Source organism: Melospiza melodia, chromosome 21 (assembly GCF_035770615.1).
Source record: "Melospiza melodia melodia isolate bMelMel2 chromosome 21, bMelMel2.pri, whole genome shotgun sequence".
In the NCBI taxonomy this organism is placed as follows: Eukaryota; Metazoa; Chordata; class Aves; order Passeriformes; family Passerellidae; genus Melospiza; species Melospiza melodia.
Genome location: NC_086214.1, coordinates 9,903,940 through 9,920,137, shown reverse-complemented (window position 1 = coordinate 9,920,137; position 16,198 = coordinate 9,903,940). Strand labels below are relative to the sequence as shown.

The 16,198-nt window shown below is 53.6% G+C and overlaps 1 protein-coding gene across 3 annotated transcripts in view; it reads left to right on the top strand.

Annotated features, from left to right (window-relative positions):
* The window catches only part of SMG6 (SMG6 nonsense mediated mRNA decay factor), a 108,270-nt gene that overhangs the window by 54,965 nt on the left and 37,107 nt on the right, over positions 1-16,198 (top strand). For all 3 annotated transcript variants that reach the window (XM_063173681.1, XM_063173680.1, XM_063173679.1), the window contains exon 13: positions 7,554-7,755. In XM_063173681.1, the coding sequence (XP_063029751.1) occupies positions 7,554-7,755 (202 nt within the window). The remainder of the gene's footprint in view (positions 1-7,553; positions 7,756-16,198) is intronic.

Below are 16,198 nucleotides of genomic sequence, written 5' to 3'. Positions count from 1 at the left end.
TTCTAAACTGGCCGATTTCAGCCCATTAGTCCATAATGCGGACTAGGCAATTTGCATATTTTTGGACAGAAAATTGAGCGAAGGGGCCAAGTATGGAGTATGCACACGGCCTCTGAGCATGCTCCGTAGCTGCCTTCCCGCAGGATTTTCCATCTGCCTCCGGTACTCCGGATCCAGAGCCTGAAATCACGTCTTACTGTTAATCCAAAGGAGCCAGAACCCTGGGTGATGGGAAGGAGCATTAAGAGTAATCCAGCAAAGTGGCTTAACCATTAATGGGTCCCCTCTCCGTGCGTCAGGTCCAGTCCCGCTCTCCTGGTTTATTGCCTCTTACTCCAGTTCTTTTTCATTTGGCTGAGGAAATGGAAATCTCACACAGGAAGTTCTGGGCCTCATTTTGTGGAGATGGAGTCTGTTTTCTGTTTGTCGGCTGCTCGGTGTGGGACCGCTGCCTGCTCATGTGAACTGCTGCCCATCTTTGGGCAGGAACTCAAACTGGGATCCATCACGTGAGCCTGGCTGCACCAATCCCCCCTTCCCCTCGCAGGGAGCGCCGAGCCCTTGGCCAGGGGCAGCCTCAAGATGGAATTTGTGATTGGATTCACTCAGCCAGCGCTCGGCGCCTGCCCTGGGACCAGCTGCTCCCCCTCCTGTGGGGCACAGGGCTGTGACAATGTCCCCCTGAGGTGATGGAGCAGGTGCAGGCTCCTGTTTGCCCCTTGGGGTGGGAGAAGATGCTGGTGGTGATGGTGGTGATGGTGGTGGTGGTGGCAGCCCACAGCAGGGCTCTTGGAGGAGTGGTGGGCATAGTTTGGGGGCTCTACTCCACAAGATCCTGATGTGTTCAAAGAAGGAATGAGTATCTCTTGTCTTGCTTGGCCTCTCCATGGAGGGTCTCCCTCTTGTCCCACCATGCCCATCCTGTCCTCCATGTTGGCTCCCAGCTCCTCCACTCTCTGGCTCTCATGGAGAATCTGCCTTAGCCACACTGCTCTTCCAGCCCAGACCTCTTGTATGGATGGGTGTTGGTGGTCCAGGACTCTAGGACAACCCTGGTTGAGCTTCCATGGAGATGCAGGTAGTGATGAGCAGCAGGGAACCAGCTCTGCTCTTGGGCATGACCTGGAATTTGCAACATTTGCCCTGGGGATAGGAAAAGAAAAGGAGAGCACTGGGTTAGTGTTTCAGTTCTTTATTGACACAAGCCTGCTGGCTGCCCTGGGGCTCTTCAGGAACCAGGTAGAGCCACCGAGTCCAAGGGTTTAGATAGGAACAGCTTCAGAGAAGTTGAGAAGTAAAACATGGGTCAGAGCAGCAGGCGTGGTGGAGTAAGCCAAGGTTTATGGGCAGGGTGAGCTCAGGAGCAGGGAGAGCACGTGAGGAGCAAGTGCAGATGCCAAGTTAGAGCTGAGTGAGGGGCCTGGGCCGTGTCACACATGCTCTTGCCTCTGGGATGTGCTGTGAAATCCCACCATTGCCAACAGAGAAGCTGGTTGGATACTCTTAAACCACTTTCCTTGTCTCTTGTGGTGGCATGGGCACAGAGCAAGGATGTGGAAATCCCCTGAAGCACAGCAGCGCCCTGCAGAGATGCCATGAACGTGCTAAAGCTTCTGGAAAAAACAGGCCTCATACCCACCTGGAAGCCCACTCAGAGCCCAGAGCTCACATCAAATGCAGCTCATCCAGGGCCAGAATGCTGGGCTGGGCTTGTGGCCAGCAGGGCAGCTTGGCAGGGCTCAGCCAGAGCTTTGGGCTGGGGCTGTGCGTCCCAAGGCCTCGCTTGCCATGTTTGCAGTCGCTCCTTCTTCATATGGGAGAGAGCTGGGGGACTTTGAGAACGTCTAAACTCAGCCCAGCTGTGGCAGTTGGTTTATTGCTTTCAGCTGGTACTTGAACCCGGGTCCTGGTCTTGGAGTCTTTCCCAGGTTTAATCCCCGGAGCTTTCTCTGCAGCTGTATGACACTGCGCTGACCCCGAATGAGGATAGGAAAATAGAAACGGTGCCAAGCCAGAGTCTCTTTTTCATTTGGAGTCTGGCTGTCTGCCCATGACCAGGGTTACATAATGGGAAACATAGCTGGGGCTCTGGAGAGCCCGCGTTTCACCACGCTGCCCAGACCTTCGCGTTCTGATGCTATATATCTTCCTAATTGTAGCTCGGATGCATTTATCACACTGCTGGATTTGAGTCCTTACAATAAAAAAAAAAAAAAAAGGCAAAAAAAAAAAAGGCAAAACCAACCCCACACCAAATTCCTCAGCTCGCTGCTTTCCCCCTTGGACAGAGGCGGAGGGAAAGGTGTGAGGGGTGAGCGCTGCCGAAAGCCGGCAGATGGATGTGAGGCATGCAGGAGTGGGCTCTGTGGAGTGGGATGAGAGCTCAGGAGGCTGTGTCTTCAGGGTCCTTTTTCTTGGTGGGAGCTTGGGAATAAACCCTGCTTCCTGGCAGGCAGCCTCTCCCTACCTGGGGGCTCAGCAGTCTTGAATTCAACCCAAGCGAGAAGCTGCATCTTTCCCCAAATCCTCCCTTCTTCTTGGTCTGGTGCACTCCTGCAGCTTCTGGCCACACTGCATGGCCATCACGGCTCAGGGGATGCTCTGGAACAGATTTTCAGTTGTTGGACTTCCTAACTACCTCTCTGTGTGAATTTGAGAGGTGAAAGGTGTCCTTCCTATTTTGGAAGAGGGGCTCAGCAAGCTTTCCATGACTCTTTCCTCATGTCTTTCCAGCATAGGAGCTAAACTTAACCTTGGACATCTCTGCTTCAGTGCCTCAGGAATTGTGTTTCTGAACCAGGTGTTGCCAGGTCTCCTAGCAGCAAGCAGATACTCCTGTATCTTAAAATTAATTTCTGTCTTCATGTTTCATGGCAAACCTTGTGTCGAGTTCTCTGCACGTGGTGGTTTAAGGCAGTTGGAGAAGCATTTTTGAGACCACATGTCCCCAGGAGTGAATTGCAGAGATTGGGGTGTAAAAGCAGGGATTCTGGGAAAAAGGGAGCAGGGTGGCTTCCCTAAGGCAGAGATACTGGCAGCAGATGGGTCAGAAGGTGGATCTCCAAGGAGGCTGCTGTGTAAGTGACTCCATCCCCTTTTGGGACATGTGGCTGGGAGGAAGGTGAAGAGGGCTGGGCAGAGCTGCTCCTTGCTCTGTTCTGTTGCCACAATTAATCCACTGCTAAATGAAGCACAAGGACTGATGGGGAAGCCACTGACTAGACACTGCTGCAGGGCTGACCCTGGCAAATCCATGCTCCTTCCACACGGGGCCAAGGGCCTCTCAGTTTGTGGAGACTGTCTGCAAGCATTTAAAAATGGTTAATTTAAACCAAGTATTAAATTAAATCCAAAAGCTGTGAGCACATTCTAGAGCTTACCTTCCCAGAGAGATGTGCCAGATTGCTCTCATCACTTCGCTCTCGCGGAGAAGTGTCACTGAGATGGCAGCTCCCACTGGGAGGGATGGACAGAGTCTTGCACAGAGGTGCCAAGACATTGCTGGAGTTTGCTGGAGACTAAATGGAAAATCCCTTTTGCAGATCCCATCCTCAGTAACTCTGGCCACCAGAGTTTCCCTATCGAGACATCAAAGCCAGGGTTCAGAGGTGTCTCAGCAGGGTAAACCTGGCTGAGATTGGAGATAAAGTCAACCAAAAGAGAAGCCAAAAGTCTCTGTGGAGAAGGGGGCTGTGGCAAAGCAGGGGCTGGCTGGGAGGAGACTGCACCTCTCCTGGGTAAAGGAGCTCAGAAGGTGGGTTCCTGAGAGAGGAATGGGTTTATGGATGCCTAGCTGGCCAGAGGGACCATGTGCAGGGCAGAGTGGGGGAAATCACTGATGCACAAGGGCTGTGACCACCTCATCCTGCTCTGTCTGAGCCCACACCAGGGCTGCTGAAGGCCTTTGGGAAAAACCCCCATGGCCAACCCTTTTTACTCCTTGCAAAGGAGCCGCTTTTAGTTCAGCTTCCCGTGGTCCAGAAGAGAGGAAAGGCAGGAGGAGGAGGAGGATGCAGAGCAGCTCATCCATCCTGTGGGCACTGGGATCCAGCAGTGCCAGCCCCAGGAGCAGCAGCCCGAGGCGTTTGCCATCTGCACGGCAGCGCTGGGAACACAATGCAGGGCTTCTTCTGCGCCGCTTCCCGGGTTTGTGCTGCAGCTGTGCAGCTTGGATGTTAGTGTTTAAACAAGCTGGTATTACACAGGAAATGGCCACCTCCACAGGCCCCCGCAGGCTTGTAACGTGGGGTCATTGTGCTTGATATTAATCACCAGGCAGCGCGCGCCCCCGGTGAGGATGGCGGGGATTCGGTGAGCATCAGGCTCACCCTGGCATCCTCTGCTCTCCCTGTGCTTTGCTCTGTGCTTTTTGCCTTGTGGTGATGCCCATCTGGGCATTGTCTCTGCCAGGAGCCCTCCCCAGCCTCGTTGGGGCAGTGCTCAGCCCCAGGGCTGTGGTCCAGCTCGCTGCGCTCTCGCCGCTGCCTGGCCGGGCCGTGTCCGTCGGCGTTGCAGCTGGGCTGCGCTCACACTGACAGCTACATTAAACCTGGAATCCTGAGGCAATAAAAAAGAAATTAACTCTTATTTTTTTTTCCCGTCCTAGTGGAATAAGCAAATGTAAATGTGTCTGTGGGGAAGGGAATGAACCCCCGTTCCAAGGAAAGACCTCGCGCTCACCCCCTTCTCGCTTCCTCGGTTAAAAGCTCTGGGAGCCTCGTCCCCGTACCTGGAGCTGCGTGCCTGGGCTCAGTGTCAGTAATTCGGGGCCTCCCTCCTCACAGGGACGGTGAAGCCGTGGCACTGTGCATGCACAGAGCTTCCAGGCACCTGGAGCTGCCTGGGCTCTGCACAGAGGCTCCAGCACTGCTGCATCGTGGGGGTGACATAAGCCAGAAATGCTTGGGGGTGGCCGTGAAATGGTCCTGGGCAGTGGGGAGAAGGAGGCTGACAGGGCTCACAAGTGTTGTGTGACCTTCCAGGGCAAGTGCACGTCCCAGCAGGAGATTCCCAGGGCTGTAGGTGTCAGTGGGAGCTGTTTGTCCTCGCTGGCTTTGCCAGCAGTGGCAGCTGGTGAATGATGGTGGTGATGGCAGTGATGGGAGAGGAGCTGCAGAGGAGGAGGGGGTGGCAGAAAATGGTCAGAATTGATCTCTGCAGTGCTGCCTCTGCCATCACAGGAGAAAACCAGGGAAAAACACCAGCACTACTTCTTTCTTGTCTTTCTGAAGGCTCTGCAGGGTGCTGCTGGGTAGCAGTGCAGTGAGAGCTGGCTACCCAGGGAGCCAGCACAGCCTGAGGTTTGACTGCAGCGAGCCCAAGGTGGGAATCTGTCACGTCCAGGGCAAATGGGAGATGTGGCAAGGCACTGTGAAGCTGTAGGTGAAGGATGAAGGGACAGGGGCTGCTCTCACACTCAGGGGTGGTGGGGGGTGCCCTGCCTGGGGGAGAGGAAAGGGAGCTGTTGGGCTGGGTGCCTGCAGGGGCATTAGCAGTGCCAGCTCAGTGACTGTTCCTGTGGCATTTTGCTGACTTTGGATGCCAAGCCCTGTGGGGGGAGATGCTCCCTGTGCTTTATCTGTGCTGATACTCCTGCCACCACCACCCTGGCCCTGCAGTGAATCCCAGCCCAGCCCAGCATCCTGCCACTGCCCTCTGCCTCCCTCTCACCCTCACTGTCATCATCATCCCCTGCCTGCAGCTCCGTTTTATGGGAATATGGGCGAGCTCTCTACAATGTGTTTCTTTCCCCTCTCCTCCAGCACAGCCCCACACACCTGGCTGTCCCAGCCCCCTGGAAATGTCCCCTGCATCTCTGCCTGTCCCCAACACCCCAGTGCTCTCATTCCCCAGCAGTTCTGGGCACTTTTCCCATTCTTCTCCCTGCTGATGCCTCTGCACCTCCTTCATCCCAGCGAGCCCTCGTGGCCCTGGGGCCCCACCAGTGCTATGTGATTGGCCTCAGGCAGCCAAGCCCAGTTGCCAGCAGGGCACTGAGGGAGGCTGAGCCTCCCAAGCCCTGTGCATCTCCCATGGGCAGAGCTCGCCTTGGAGGTGGCCCAGAGCAGCCCTATCACATCCGGTGCTTGTCTCTGCAGCCTGGGCCGGAGGATAAACTATCAGGGCTGTGGGGCAGTGGATCATTCCTCTTATTATTTTCTTCTTTTGCAGATAGGGGTCGTGGAAAGTTCAGTTCCTTTTAACCCTCGCAGCTCTGTTTATTTTCCAGCTGGTAGCACAAACGCAGCGTTTCCCATTACATCACAAAGGGCCTCGGACAGATCCCTCCGAAAAACGTGTTGCAACTGTTTATTTTTTTCCATATTTAAACATTTCTGACAGCCAGACCTGGCTGAGCCAAGCGATGGAGCTTTGTGAATGAACCCACCTCCTGGTGTGTCTGTGACCAGAGGGTTTTGCAGGACCTCTCCTCCTTTGCAGGACGTGGGCTAGGGCTGGCTCAGGGACGTGGGCGACTCTGCCTTACATGTGCGCTGATTACGTGCCGGGCTTTGATTAATGGCTCCTCATTCTGCCTGGCTCCCAGGACGCTCTTGAAAACAAGATGTTTCATTTCAGTGTGCTTTCCTGGTACATTGATTCCCGTAAATAACCCAGTGCAGACTCTGTCCACCTGGAGCAGTTCAAAGAGCAGGGGGCCTCCCTCCAGCCCTGGGCTGCCTCGGCCCGCACCGGTCACTGCTGCACCCCTGGGGATGCTGGATTCCCTCTGCTTTCCTCCAGAGGAGCAGCCCACCAGAAGCACATCAGCCCCAGTTTCCCCTGTTTCCTACTTAAATCCCAGTTTACATCTTTAAAAAAACCCCAATCTGAGTGTTTGTAGGAACAGGAGGGGGAAATGCAGTGCGAGGCAGCCTGGTCAGCTGTAGTACCCCCATGCTTGTTGCTTCCTTCCCTACTTTCTCCACACTGGCTCTCTCTGGGGTGCTGGGCCTTCCCTGGGTAGTGATGTGTGATGGATGTTTGCACCCTGGACACCACTGCCACTCTGGCAAGGTGAGACATGGCAGAGGCAGCTTTGCAGGTCACTCGTGAGAGTTGAAACCCACGGCCAGAAGCAAAACACGGCTTTAACCCGCCATGGCTGGGTTTAGCTGTGAAATCTCTGTGGCTGCAGAGAGATAAGAGCTGTGTGAAGGAGAGGATGCTCCGGGGTGAACTGGAGCCCTCCAAGAGCCCCTTCAGCCCCGACAGCATTGCGGGTGTTCACTCTGTCCGTCCAGCAAGCTTTAAAATTGAGTAACACCATCTGGAACGGGCTGGGCTCTGCTCCCCGCGGGCAGAGGTGGGCAGAGCAGTGGGAAGGGACATGCCGGGAGCTGTCCCCATGCAGGGGGACGGTGGTGGCCGGGGTGAGGGTCACATCCCCGGCCCTGGCAGGGCCGGCCCCGGGGCAGGGCAGCAGCAGCAGCAGCAGCAGCAGCGGTGCCGGGCTCGCCTCGCCTCACCTCTCTGGTATTCGCTGCAGCATTGCAGGCAACTCCCAACGCATTCCAGCCCTGAATTGCTCACGTCTCTCCTCGTTCTCCCAGGGTCTCAGTAGATGTGTGGGCGACGCTGGCTGACTTCTGTAACATACTGACCACAGTGAATCAGTCGGAGGTGCCCTTGTACAAGGACCCAGATGACGACCTTGCCCTGCTTAGCCTGGAAGAGGATCGGCTGCTCTCGGGCTTCGTTCCCCTGCTGGTCGCCCCCCAGGAGCCCTGCTACGTGGAGAGGACCTCGGACAAGGTCAGCAGTAGGCCAAACATCCCCCCTCGATTCCTCCAGACTTTTATTCTTGGGAAGTTTTCTGTGCAAACGGAACACGATTAAGTCATTGAGAAGGGTGTTAAGGGAAAATATCGACCTTTCAGCCGCTGACATCCAGCTCTGTGTCATGAAAACCCCTCTCGACTTCCTCTGGTGTGTGTGTGCTCGCTGGCATGTTGTATATACGATCATTTCCTCACTTGTTTAAATAGTGCAGCTTGTGTTGGCAGAGCTCTCGGTGCACTCCAAATGGTTTGCATCATGCTTAAAGCACCCTCCCCCTCCCCCCGGCCACAAAACTCTGCCTTAGGAAGGCAGCCAGGACTTTTTTCCTTCTCTAAAGAGGAGAGTGATAAATAGGTGACTAGAGAGAAGCAGACACCATGTGTTAACGTACAAAAGGCTTTTAGGAATATGAAGCATTCCCCACTGCCCGCTCTCTATTTTCCTTTCTTTGCTCTAGGAGCCCATTCTAGGCTGAACTTTCCTTTGGCTGTTTGTTTTTAGAATAATGAAATCAGTTCCCTTGTTGATGTGGGGTTTTGGGTCTGCTCTCTGCCACCACCTGGCCAGGAGGGATCTGGGGGCTGCACTTGGAGAATGTGTGTGAGCCTGGCGGGGGATGGAGGAGGCACAATGGCATTTGTCATTTGTTTTGCATGCCCTTGGAGGCACGGCAGGATGAGAGTGGCTCTCAACAGTTTCCTGCTCGGAGGCAGAGCTGCAGCTCCAGGAACGTGGCCCATCTGGGAAGCTGCAGTGTCCCCTCCCTGAGGGGCTGATGCTCCAGGGGGAGAAGTGGGGATGCAGAGCAGGTTTCTGTGGAGAGCCTGTGTGTGACAATGGCAAGGTGCCTTTCCCTGTGCCACTTCTTCTTCGTGACATTGTCCTGAAATGACAGTGAGAATTTCTCACAGAGGGACCCGAAGGTGCAAATTTCTGTTTCACTTCCCTGTCTGCCCCAACCTGTGCTCACAGCACTGCCTGCAGCACAGACTTCCAGTAAAACCAGGAGCCCTCTCAGTTTGGGGAAGCAGCTTAGTCCAGGAAGTGTCTGTGGAAACATGAATTTTCAAGGCTCTATTTGGCAGGGTTAAAATAAGAAGTCTGCAGTTGCCACTGCTGCCCTAAGGCTTGCCCAGTGTGTGTGGTGGCCTCAGGGGGGTCCTGCTGGGGACAATCCAAGTGTCCCTGTACAGAGATTCTTTTCCCAGCGGCCACAAACCAGAGCTCCCAGCAGGCAGATGAGGTGGCTGAGCAGCTCTGGTGCCCTGTAACTTGTGGGAGGGGGTCAGTATTCCCTGAACTCTGCCTCCTCTAACCACACACCAGTTTATTTGGAGTGCCATCTACCTGCCCTGCCAGGCACTTGCACTCATCTTTGTGTCTTTGTCCTGTAGCTACACCTGAGTTACCCAGCTGAGCTCTCCCTGCCCCAGCTCCCTTTGGCTCTGGTGCTTTGTAAAGGAACTGCACAACTCCACAGGTGGGAGTTGGTGCCCTCACAGCTCAGCACCAGCCACCCAGGAACTCAGGAATATCAGGCATGGTGTTATCTCAGTTCTGCTGAAGAAGCAGCACTCATCCCAGAGGGAAACAGCCAGGCCTGGCTGTGCCTGCACCCCTTCATTTCCTTCTGACCAGTGTTTTTATTGATGGTCAGACAGGTGAAACGCAAGTGTGCATGTTCACTGTGCAGAGGACACCTGAGAGGAGGAAGGAGAGGACAGTGAGTTAGCAAAGACAGCTCAAAAGCCTGATTTCCAAGAAGGGCCTGGGTGAACTGAGGCTTTTTAATCTAAAGGAAATTCAGGGAAAAGGCAGAGAGGAGAACAAGGTGTCCTCCAGCTCCGTGCTGAAAAGCACAGGAAGGAACAGGCAGAAATTGTAGCAAAATAAATTAAGAAACTTCAGGAAAGGTTTCATATCTTTCAGGGTAGTTCAGCACTTGAGAGCAGCCTCCTCAGCGAGTCTTGAGGAACTCTCCAGCCTTGGAGATTTTAAAAGCAAGCAGGGTGACTCTCTCAGGTACAGCTTGGGCTGAGGTAAACGCCTTGGAATTGAAGGCAAAGTGACCTCTTTGGGTGAACTCAGCCCATTTTCTGCCATTTGGAGGAAGAGACTGCAGTGGCAGCTGCGTCAGTACAGTCAAGTGACTGCCCTGTTCCACAAATGTTATCCCTCTGCAGCATTAATGAAGGAATTGTTGGGCTCTGCAGGAGTGGGGTGCTGCAGAAGGCTCTGCAGAGCCAGCCAGGACCGAGAGGCACAAACCCACATGGGACTGACTGTGAGCAAGACACAAGAAGGCACTTTCTAGCAAAGAATCCCCCAACCCAACCTAAACTTGTGTGCCATCTCCACTGCACCATCTGCTCCTTGGCCTCCCTGTAGCATGCTGAGCCCAGGTGAATCCAACTCCTTGGCAGTTCATCAGTTCAAGGTTGGACAGGGCTTGGAGCAACCTGCTCCAGTTAGTAGAAGGTGTCCCTGTCCATAGCAAGGACTTGGAACTGGATGGTCTTTAAAATCCATTCCAACCCAAACCATCCTGAGCCTCTGAATGCATCTCTGGGCTGTTTGCACTGGAAGGTCTGTGCTGAGCATGGTGGCATTTTGGGATCTGTGTCCCTGAGCCTCCAGCAGGCAATGGCAGCAGAGCAACTCTCTGGCACTGATTTTTTTCCCATACTGATTTTTCATTGCTTTTTAGCAGGAGTTATTTTTTGCACCAAATTTCTTTCTGTTGTGTTCTCAGTCTTGGCCCAGTTTTCAGCCCAGATTCTTTGCTGGAGAGGCAATGAGAATGTACTGCTCTTTATATGGCACAATGTGAATGTCTTGTGGGTTCTGGTGTGCCAGAGTGACTCTGGGTCCCTTTTCTACCTCTTGCATGGCTAAGAGGCAGTTTAACTACAAGGATATCTCACCTTGCTTGCTGATGCTTCAAATCCTTTGCCCATTTTTTTACCCTCCAGCTTCTTAATTAGTTTGTAACATTGCAGAGGAAAAGGATCTGTTGAAAGGCAGAACCAGAAAGAATTGGGTTTAAAATGATATTGGGCTCTTTGCTCTACCAAGAGGGTGATTGTTTTGTAAGCTGCATAGGACAAACACTGTGCTTCCCACTCCTTTTTGTTCTCCACGTCCCATTTAGCAGATGGAGTGCAGAATCCAGCCAGAGTTCCTCAGTAAGTTTTTGAGCATTTGGCCTGGCTCTTATTTTGAGTGAAAACGTTCTGACTCCGTTCGCTGCCACGGAGCCGCGCGTTCGAATTCCTGCTGGAGCCAGTGGGATACTTAGAGCTTCCCATCGTCTCTTGCACTGTCATTGGAGCTGTAACCAACAAAAGCTGGCTCTGGGGCGAGCAGAGCTCAGAGTTGTTTTCCTGGGTGTGTGTGTTGGGCACATCTCCACTGCAGCTTGTGTGATGGAACACCACCGACCGTACCAGTCAGCAGCAAACTATGCAGCCTGGTGCCTGAGCTGTCAGCTGTGTCTGCAGCCTCTGCAGCCCAAGGAGACTGCCAGGACCTCCCTCGCCCAGCCTTGGACCCCAGGCAGGAGCAGGGAGCAGCAGCATGGCTGAGTTAAGGTCGGGAAGGGGGAAGGTGGCAACTGTGGAGTCATGGTGGTGGTAATGGAAAACACTTGGGTCCTGGTGATGGTGCGTGGGTGCAGCCCTGGGAACCTGGGGCATGTCCTGGATTCCTCAGCTCTCGCTGGATGCTGTTGTCTGGGGAGCATCCTGCTCTGCAGTGACCCCATGGAGCTCGTGGCAAAGCTGGAAGAGGGCTGCAGATATCCCTGGTGTGGAGCAGAGCAGGGAGGTTCCCCTCTCTGCAGGCAGGGATTGCTCACATCCCTGCAAGCTCTTCATGGGCTCAGCGTGTGCATCCCCCAGCACACCCTCTGCCACATGCCCCAGCCATGGGCAGATGTGGAGGAGAAAGTGTTAATGTCCCTTCCCACAATAAACCTCTCTGCATGGGGGGTCCTGAAACCTGAGCCTGTCTCTCCTCCCCCAGCCCTGACACACGTTAATAAAAGGTTTTTAAACGCCAATAAAAAGGCAGCAGCCCCAGCTCACCAGGTCCGGGGCCCAGGGTCCTTGGGAAGGCACTTCACAAATGTGTTTTTTGCATTTTCAGGCTTTTGGCTGGTGAATAAGATTGAGGAGAAATACTCCTTCCCTTGATAACAATACAGTGAGACGCAGGATCAGCAGTGTGTGGATTAAAACCAGACGGTGCATGATTAATACATGTGCTTATAGGGCCAGTCACCGTGGTTCCCTCCTCTCTAACAGAAAGGCACTTTTTTCCCTTTCCCTCATGTGCATGCTCATGTGTGGAGTGGACTGTCTCAGATACTCACCACTCAACTGGTCTCAACCCTGTCTCACCTCACCAGGCAAATGAAAGCCCTAAAACGCAAGGCTCTGAAAATTAATTAGCAACATTTTACTGCCAGACCTACAAACTGAGGATTGCGTGGCTCCTCCTGCTCTGGGGTGGCCAGTGAGCTTCCCACACTTGGTGCTGTTCCTTGTTTCACTCACCTGTCAGTGCAGATAGCCTGAATCCCAAGCTTTATTCTCCTTAGAAATCCCAAATCTCCTTCCTCTGCACTGTCCAGCCCAGGTGGATAGTTCAAATGTGACCCTCTCTCTAGTTGCCCCAATATGCTCAAGACTGGGCAGTAGCTGTTTAGGAGCTAATTATTATTTAGGCTTGGGCTAAAGTTAGTCCTGTCTTGTTATTCACTTCACTTATTTATGGTATTTCAGTCTTCCTAAGACTCTCAGAGATCTCTTGGCAGCGTGTAGTCATGTCTGAAGCTTCTTGGAAAGGGAGCCCCAGGTTTAAAAGCCCAGGAGGAGTAGCTGTTGGAGTGACTGGGCTCTGTCATGCCTCTGAACACCAGGCTTTTTGTCTTTTCTGAGACCTAATGACTCCTGGAATGACAGGGATTAAATCCACCTTGGAGTGGCCGCACTGTAGTGATTTTGGGAGGACTTTTTGCAAGGCATCAGAGAAAAGGTAGCAAGACCAGGGCTCTGAGAACACAAACTCTTTGTAAGCAGAGAGAAAACCCCAGTGAGCAAATGTAACTTGTTTTCTCAGCATCCTTTCCATATTCCCATTCCATAGCCTTGGAGCATCTCCCTCCAGCTGGCAGGCAAATGCTCTCAGCCCATGAGAGCGAGAGCTTCCAGCTTGGAGTTTGGTCCAGAGAGGAAAAGGGAAACTGTGAGCAGAGATGGGAGCCCCAAGGAGGAGAGTCCAATGAGGAGTCATCCTTGAAAAACTCCTTCCATTCCTGCCTGCCTTGGTTTCCAAACCAGCAGTGAGAGATCCCTGCCACGGGCAGCCCTGCGGGGAGCGGGGATCTGGCAGGAGCTGGCAGCCCCGAGGCGGCAGAGTCTGAGGTGTTTACATTTTCTGACCAGTATCTGAACTCCATCCCAGCCTCGACCTTCCCTTTCATGTGCTGCCTTTGGATTGTAAAAGGCAGTTAAACTAAATTATGGGCCAGTGTTGGAAGATGATGTCACGGGGTGGTGGAGGAGAGGCTGGATTTTATGCCACCATGGAGGTAGCATGGGGAACATCACCTGCTTTGAACTCCTTGGCTGTCCTTGGCATCACCGTGAACCACCAGTGCCAGGGGCTGTGTGGGCACCATGGGAGCCTCTCTCTGCCTTTGCCAGGTGCCTTTGGCACAGTGGGAAGTGCCAGGCTCAGTCCATGTTCCCAGTCTGGGTGGCAGAGGAGGCAATGCTGGTACCTGTTGTGCTGTTTAAATACAGCATTGTAGCAACAGGCACAAGTCCTGTCCAGTGACTGCTGCAACATCTCCTAGGGCTGCACAGGGCATCTTCCAGAGAGGAATCCTGTTCAGTTATTGTTTGGCCTCGGTTTTTAATCACTTTTTAAGCCAAGAGAGTTCTGAGGATATTCTTGAAATTGAGTTTCTGCAGCTAAAAGTGAAGGGAACTGATGGCAAACAAGCACTAGCACGGCACAAGGACGCTGAATCCAGCACTGGAGAAATCTGCAATGTGGAATAACAGTTCAGCCTCTTGAAGGGGGGTGGGTTAAAAAGAAGAAAAAAAAAACCTGCAATAAATCTAGCGAGTGGAATCTGCGGGAAATGATCCCATCTGGAAAACTCCAGTGCTGGTGCTGCTGAAGGCTTAAGGAGCGATGCAGATCACAAAAAGCAAAGCCTGCAGTCTGAGGATGACAGGCTGCTTAATTGATGTCCATTGCAACTGGTACTCTGCCAGTTTATGTTGGCCACCTGCCAGCGTGCTGTAATTTTGGGGCCAGGTGTGAAGCGTTTCTGTTCCATCTTGTTCCCAAGCACCTACAGAAGCCTCACACATCTCACTCGAGGCTGCAGCCCTGTAGGAAACAGCTGTACAGGTATAGGTGAAAGGAAATGTCACAGCTGGGCTGGGAGCCCTCCCCCGTGCCTTGCCCAGGGCTGTGTTTGGGGGGCCACCCCCTCCCCTCCGCCCCCACACTGGCTTTGGGGAGGTGGTCACTGTCACAGGCACACCTGCCTGTCTGTCAGCAAGGCGCTTTGAACATCGGGGAGCTGCTGGGAAGAATGCACAGGTCAGAAACTCCCTGTTCAAAGAGGAGCCCAGGGTGGTGTGTGTGAGTTCTGGGGATGGGGAATCCATCCCCGGATGCTGGCCAGCTGGGGAGGCTGTGGCCATCTCCACTGGTTTTTTCTGCCTCATGAAACCACAAGGAAATTTCCAACAGCAGGTCTTGTAGAAAGCACAAACCCTTGATTCTGGAAGGCTGAGAACCCTTCAGGATCCTCAGCAAATTGTCACCAGGCCCAGTTTCAGTCACTGTTAAAAACACGCATTATTTCCCAGCTAGATTTGCTTTGTCTCAGTTTCCAAGAATTGACTTTTGCTGTAGGTTGGGAAGTTGTGGGTTGCTGCTCTAGCTCTGATATGTAAATGTGTCCCAAGTCCCCCCAGTTCCCATCCTGTTTTTTGTAAGCTGAATTGATGGAGAGGCAGAACAGTCTGGGGCATGGTTTGGATCCCCTGAGCTGCTCTCCTGGTGTGTTTGTGACTGTCCAGGCTCCACATGTTGCTCCTCAGGAGGAGGTGACACTGTGCTGTCCCACTGTCCTCTACACCCATGGACACTCCCAGTGTCCTGCTCCTTCCTGCAGGCACAGCTGTGGTAAATAGCACGGGCTTTGTTCCTAAGCAAGTGACTGAGCAATCCCAAGTTTTTGCCTGTTACTGAGCTGCTCTCTTGAAACCTCGGGAGGGTTTGAGGCAGTGTCTAATCTGCTGGCTTTATCAGGAGAGGTTTTCTTTGTCCAGGTCACTGAACCTATTGTTAAGCAGCATAAACCCCGAGCGAGCTTCCCTGTGGCCCCACCAGCACTGCCCTCCTATTTACTCTGACATTTTAAGACCTCTGCTGACCAGATTTTAATCCAGGCCGTATCCTGTGCACTGCAGTCTCTGGGGCATAGGAGCTTTTCACATCCTCTGGCCTGGCCATGAGAGCTCAGGGCTGCTGTGAAACGGCGCTGGAGGCAGCAGCAATTCAAAGCCCTGCAGCCCCTTGGCCACAGCCAAGTGTGAACAGGTCCTTCCATAGCCCTGGGCAGGCAGCGGGGCCGGGAGGAGCAGATCTAAGCTCCGTGCAGAGCTGGGGTCCTGCTGCTTTGCCCAGGGTCAGGGCTGTGTGTGGGAACTGCAGTCGCACTGCGAGGTGAGGAACCACCTGCCAACGTGTTAAGATCCAGTTGCACGTGTTCTCCTCACCCCTGTGTCAGCGAGAGGCAGAGAGGCTTTGTGGTCTGGGCACAGCTCGCAGGGAAGTACAGGGTGCTGCCTGTGTCCTGCAGGGGGGAGCAGGGAGGGAGGAACCAGCAGCTGGTGGAAACAACCTTGCCTGTCCCTGAAATGCCTCTTTCCTGGCATGGGGAGGGAAGCAGCGCTACCACGCTGCGTGGGGAGTTTTCTCAAGTGGCTTGTGATGTTTCCATGCCTTCCTCCCCAGCCTTGGATGCTCCTCTGCCTCTCCTCCAGGCTCATCTTGGACAGGGCGCCTCAAGCACAGCGCGGGCTCCAAGTGAATCAGGGTGTGAGCTGTGCACGTGCCCCAGCACGTGTCGGGGGCTCAGCCAGCCCTGCTCAGCTTGGCTCTGCTGTCAGCTGAAGGCTCTTTTGAAGTGTTTGCTGGAAGTGAGATGGGATCATCAGCTCCTGGAGGCAGAGACTGACAGGATAAATCAGCCTTGGGGTTGGATCTTTCGGTGCGGATCAGATGACGCTCATTGTCCAGCGTCCTCACTTGTGTCATGGTCAGGCCAGGTTTGTGTAGTGGGATGGGAAACTTAACTTGTGTTTAGTCTTTTTGTCCTAAAAAC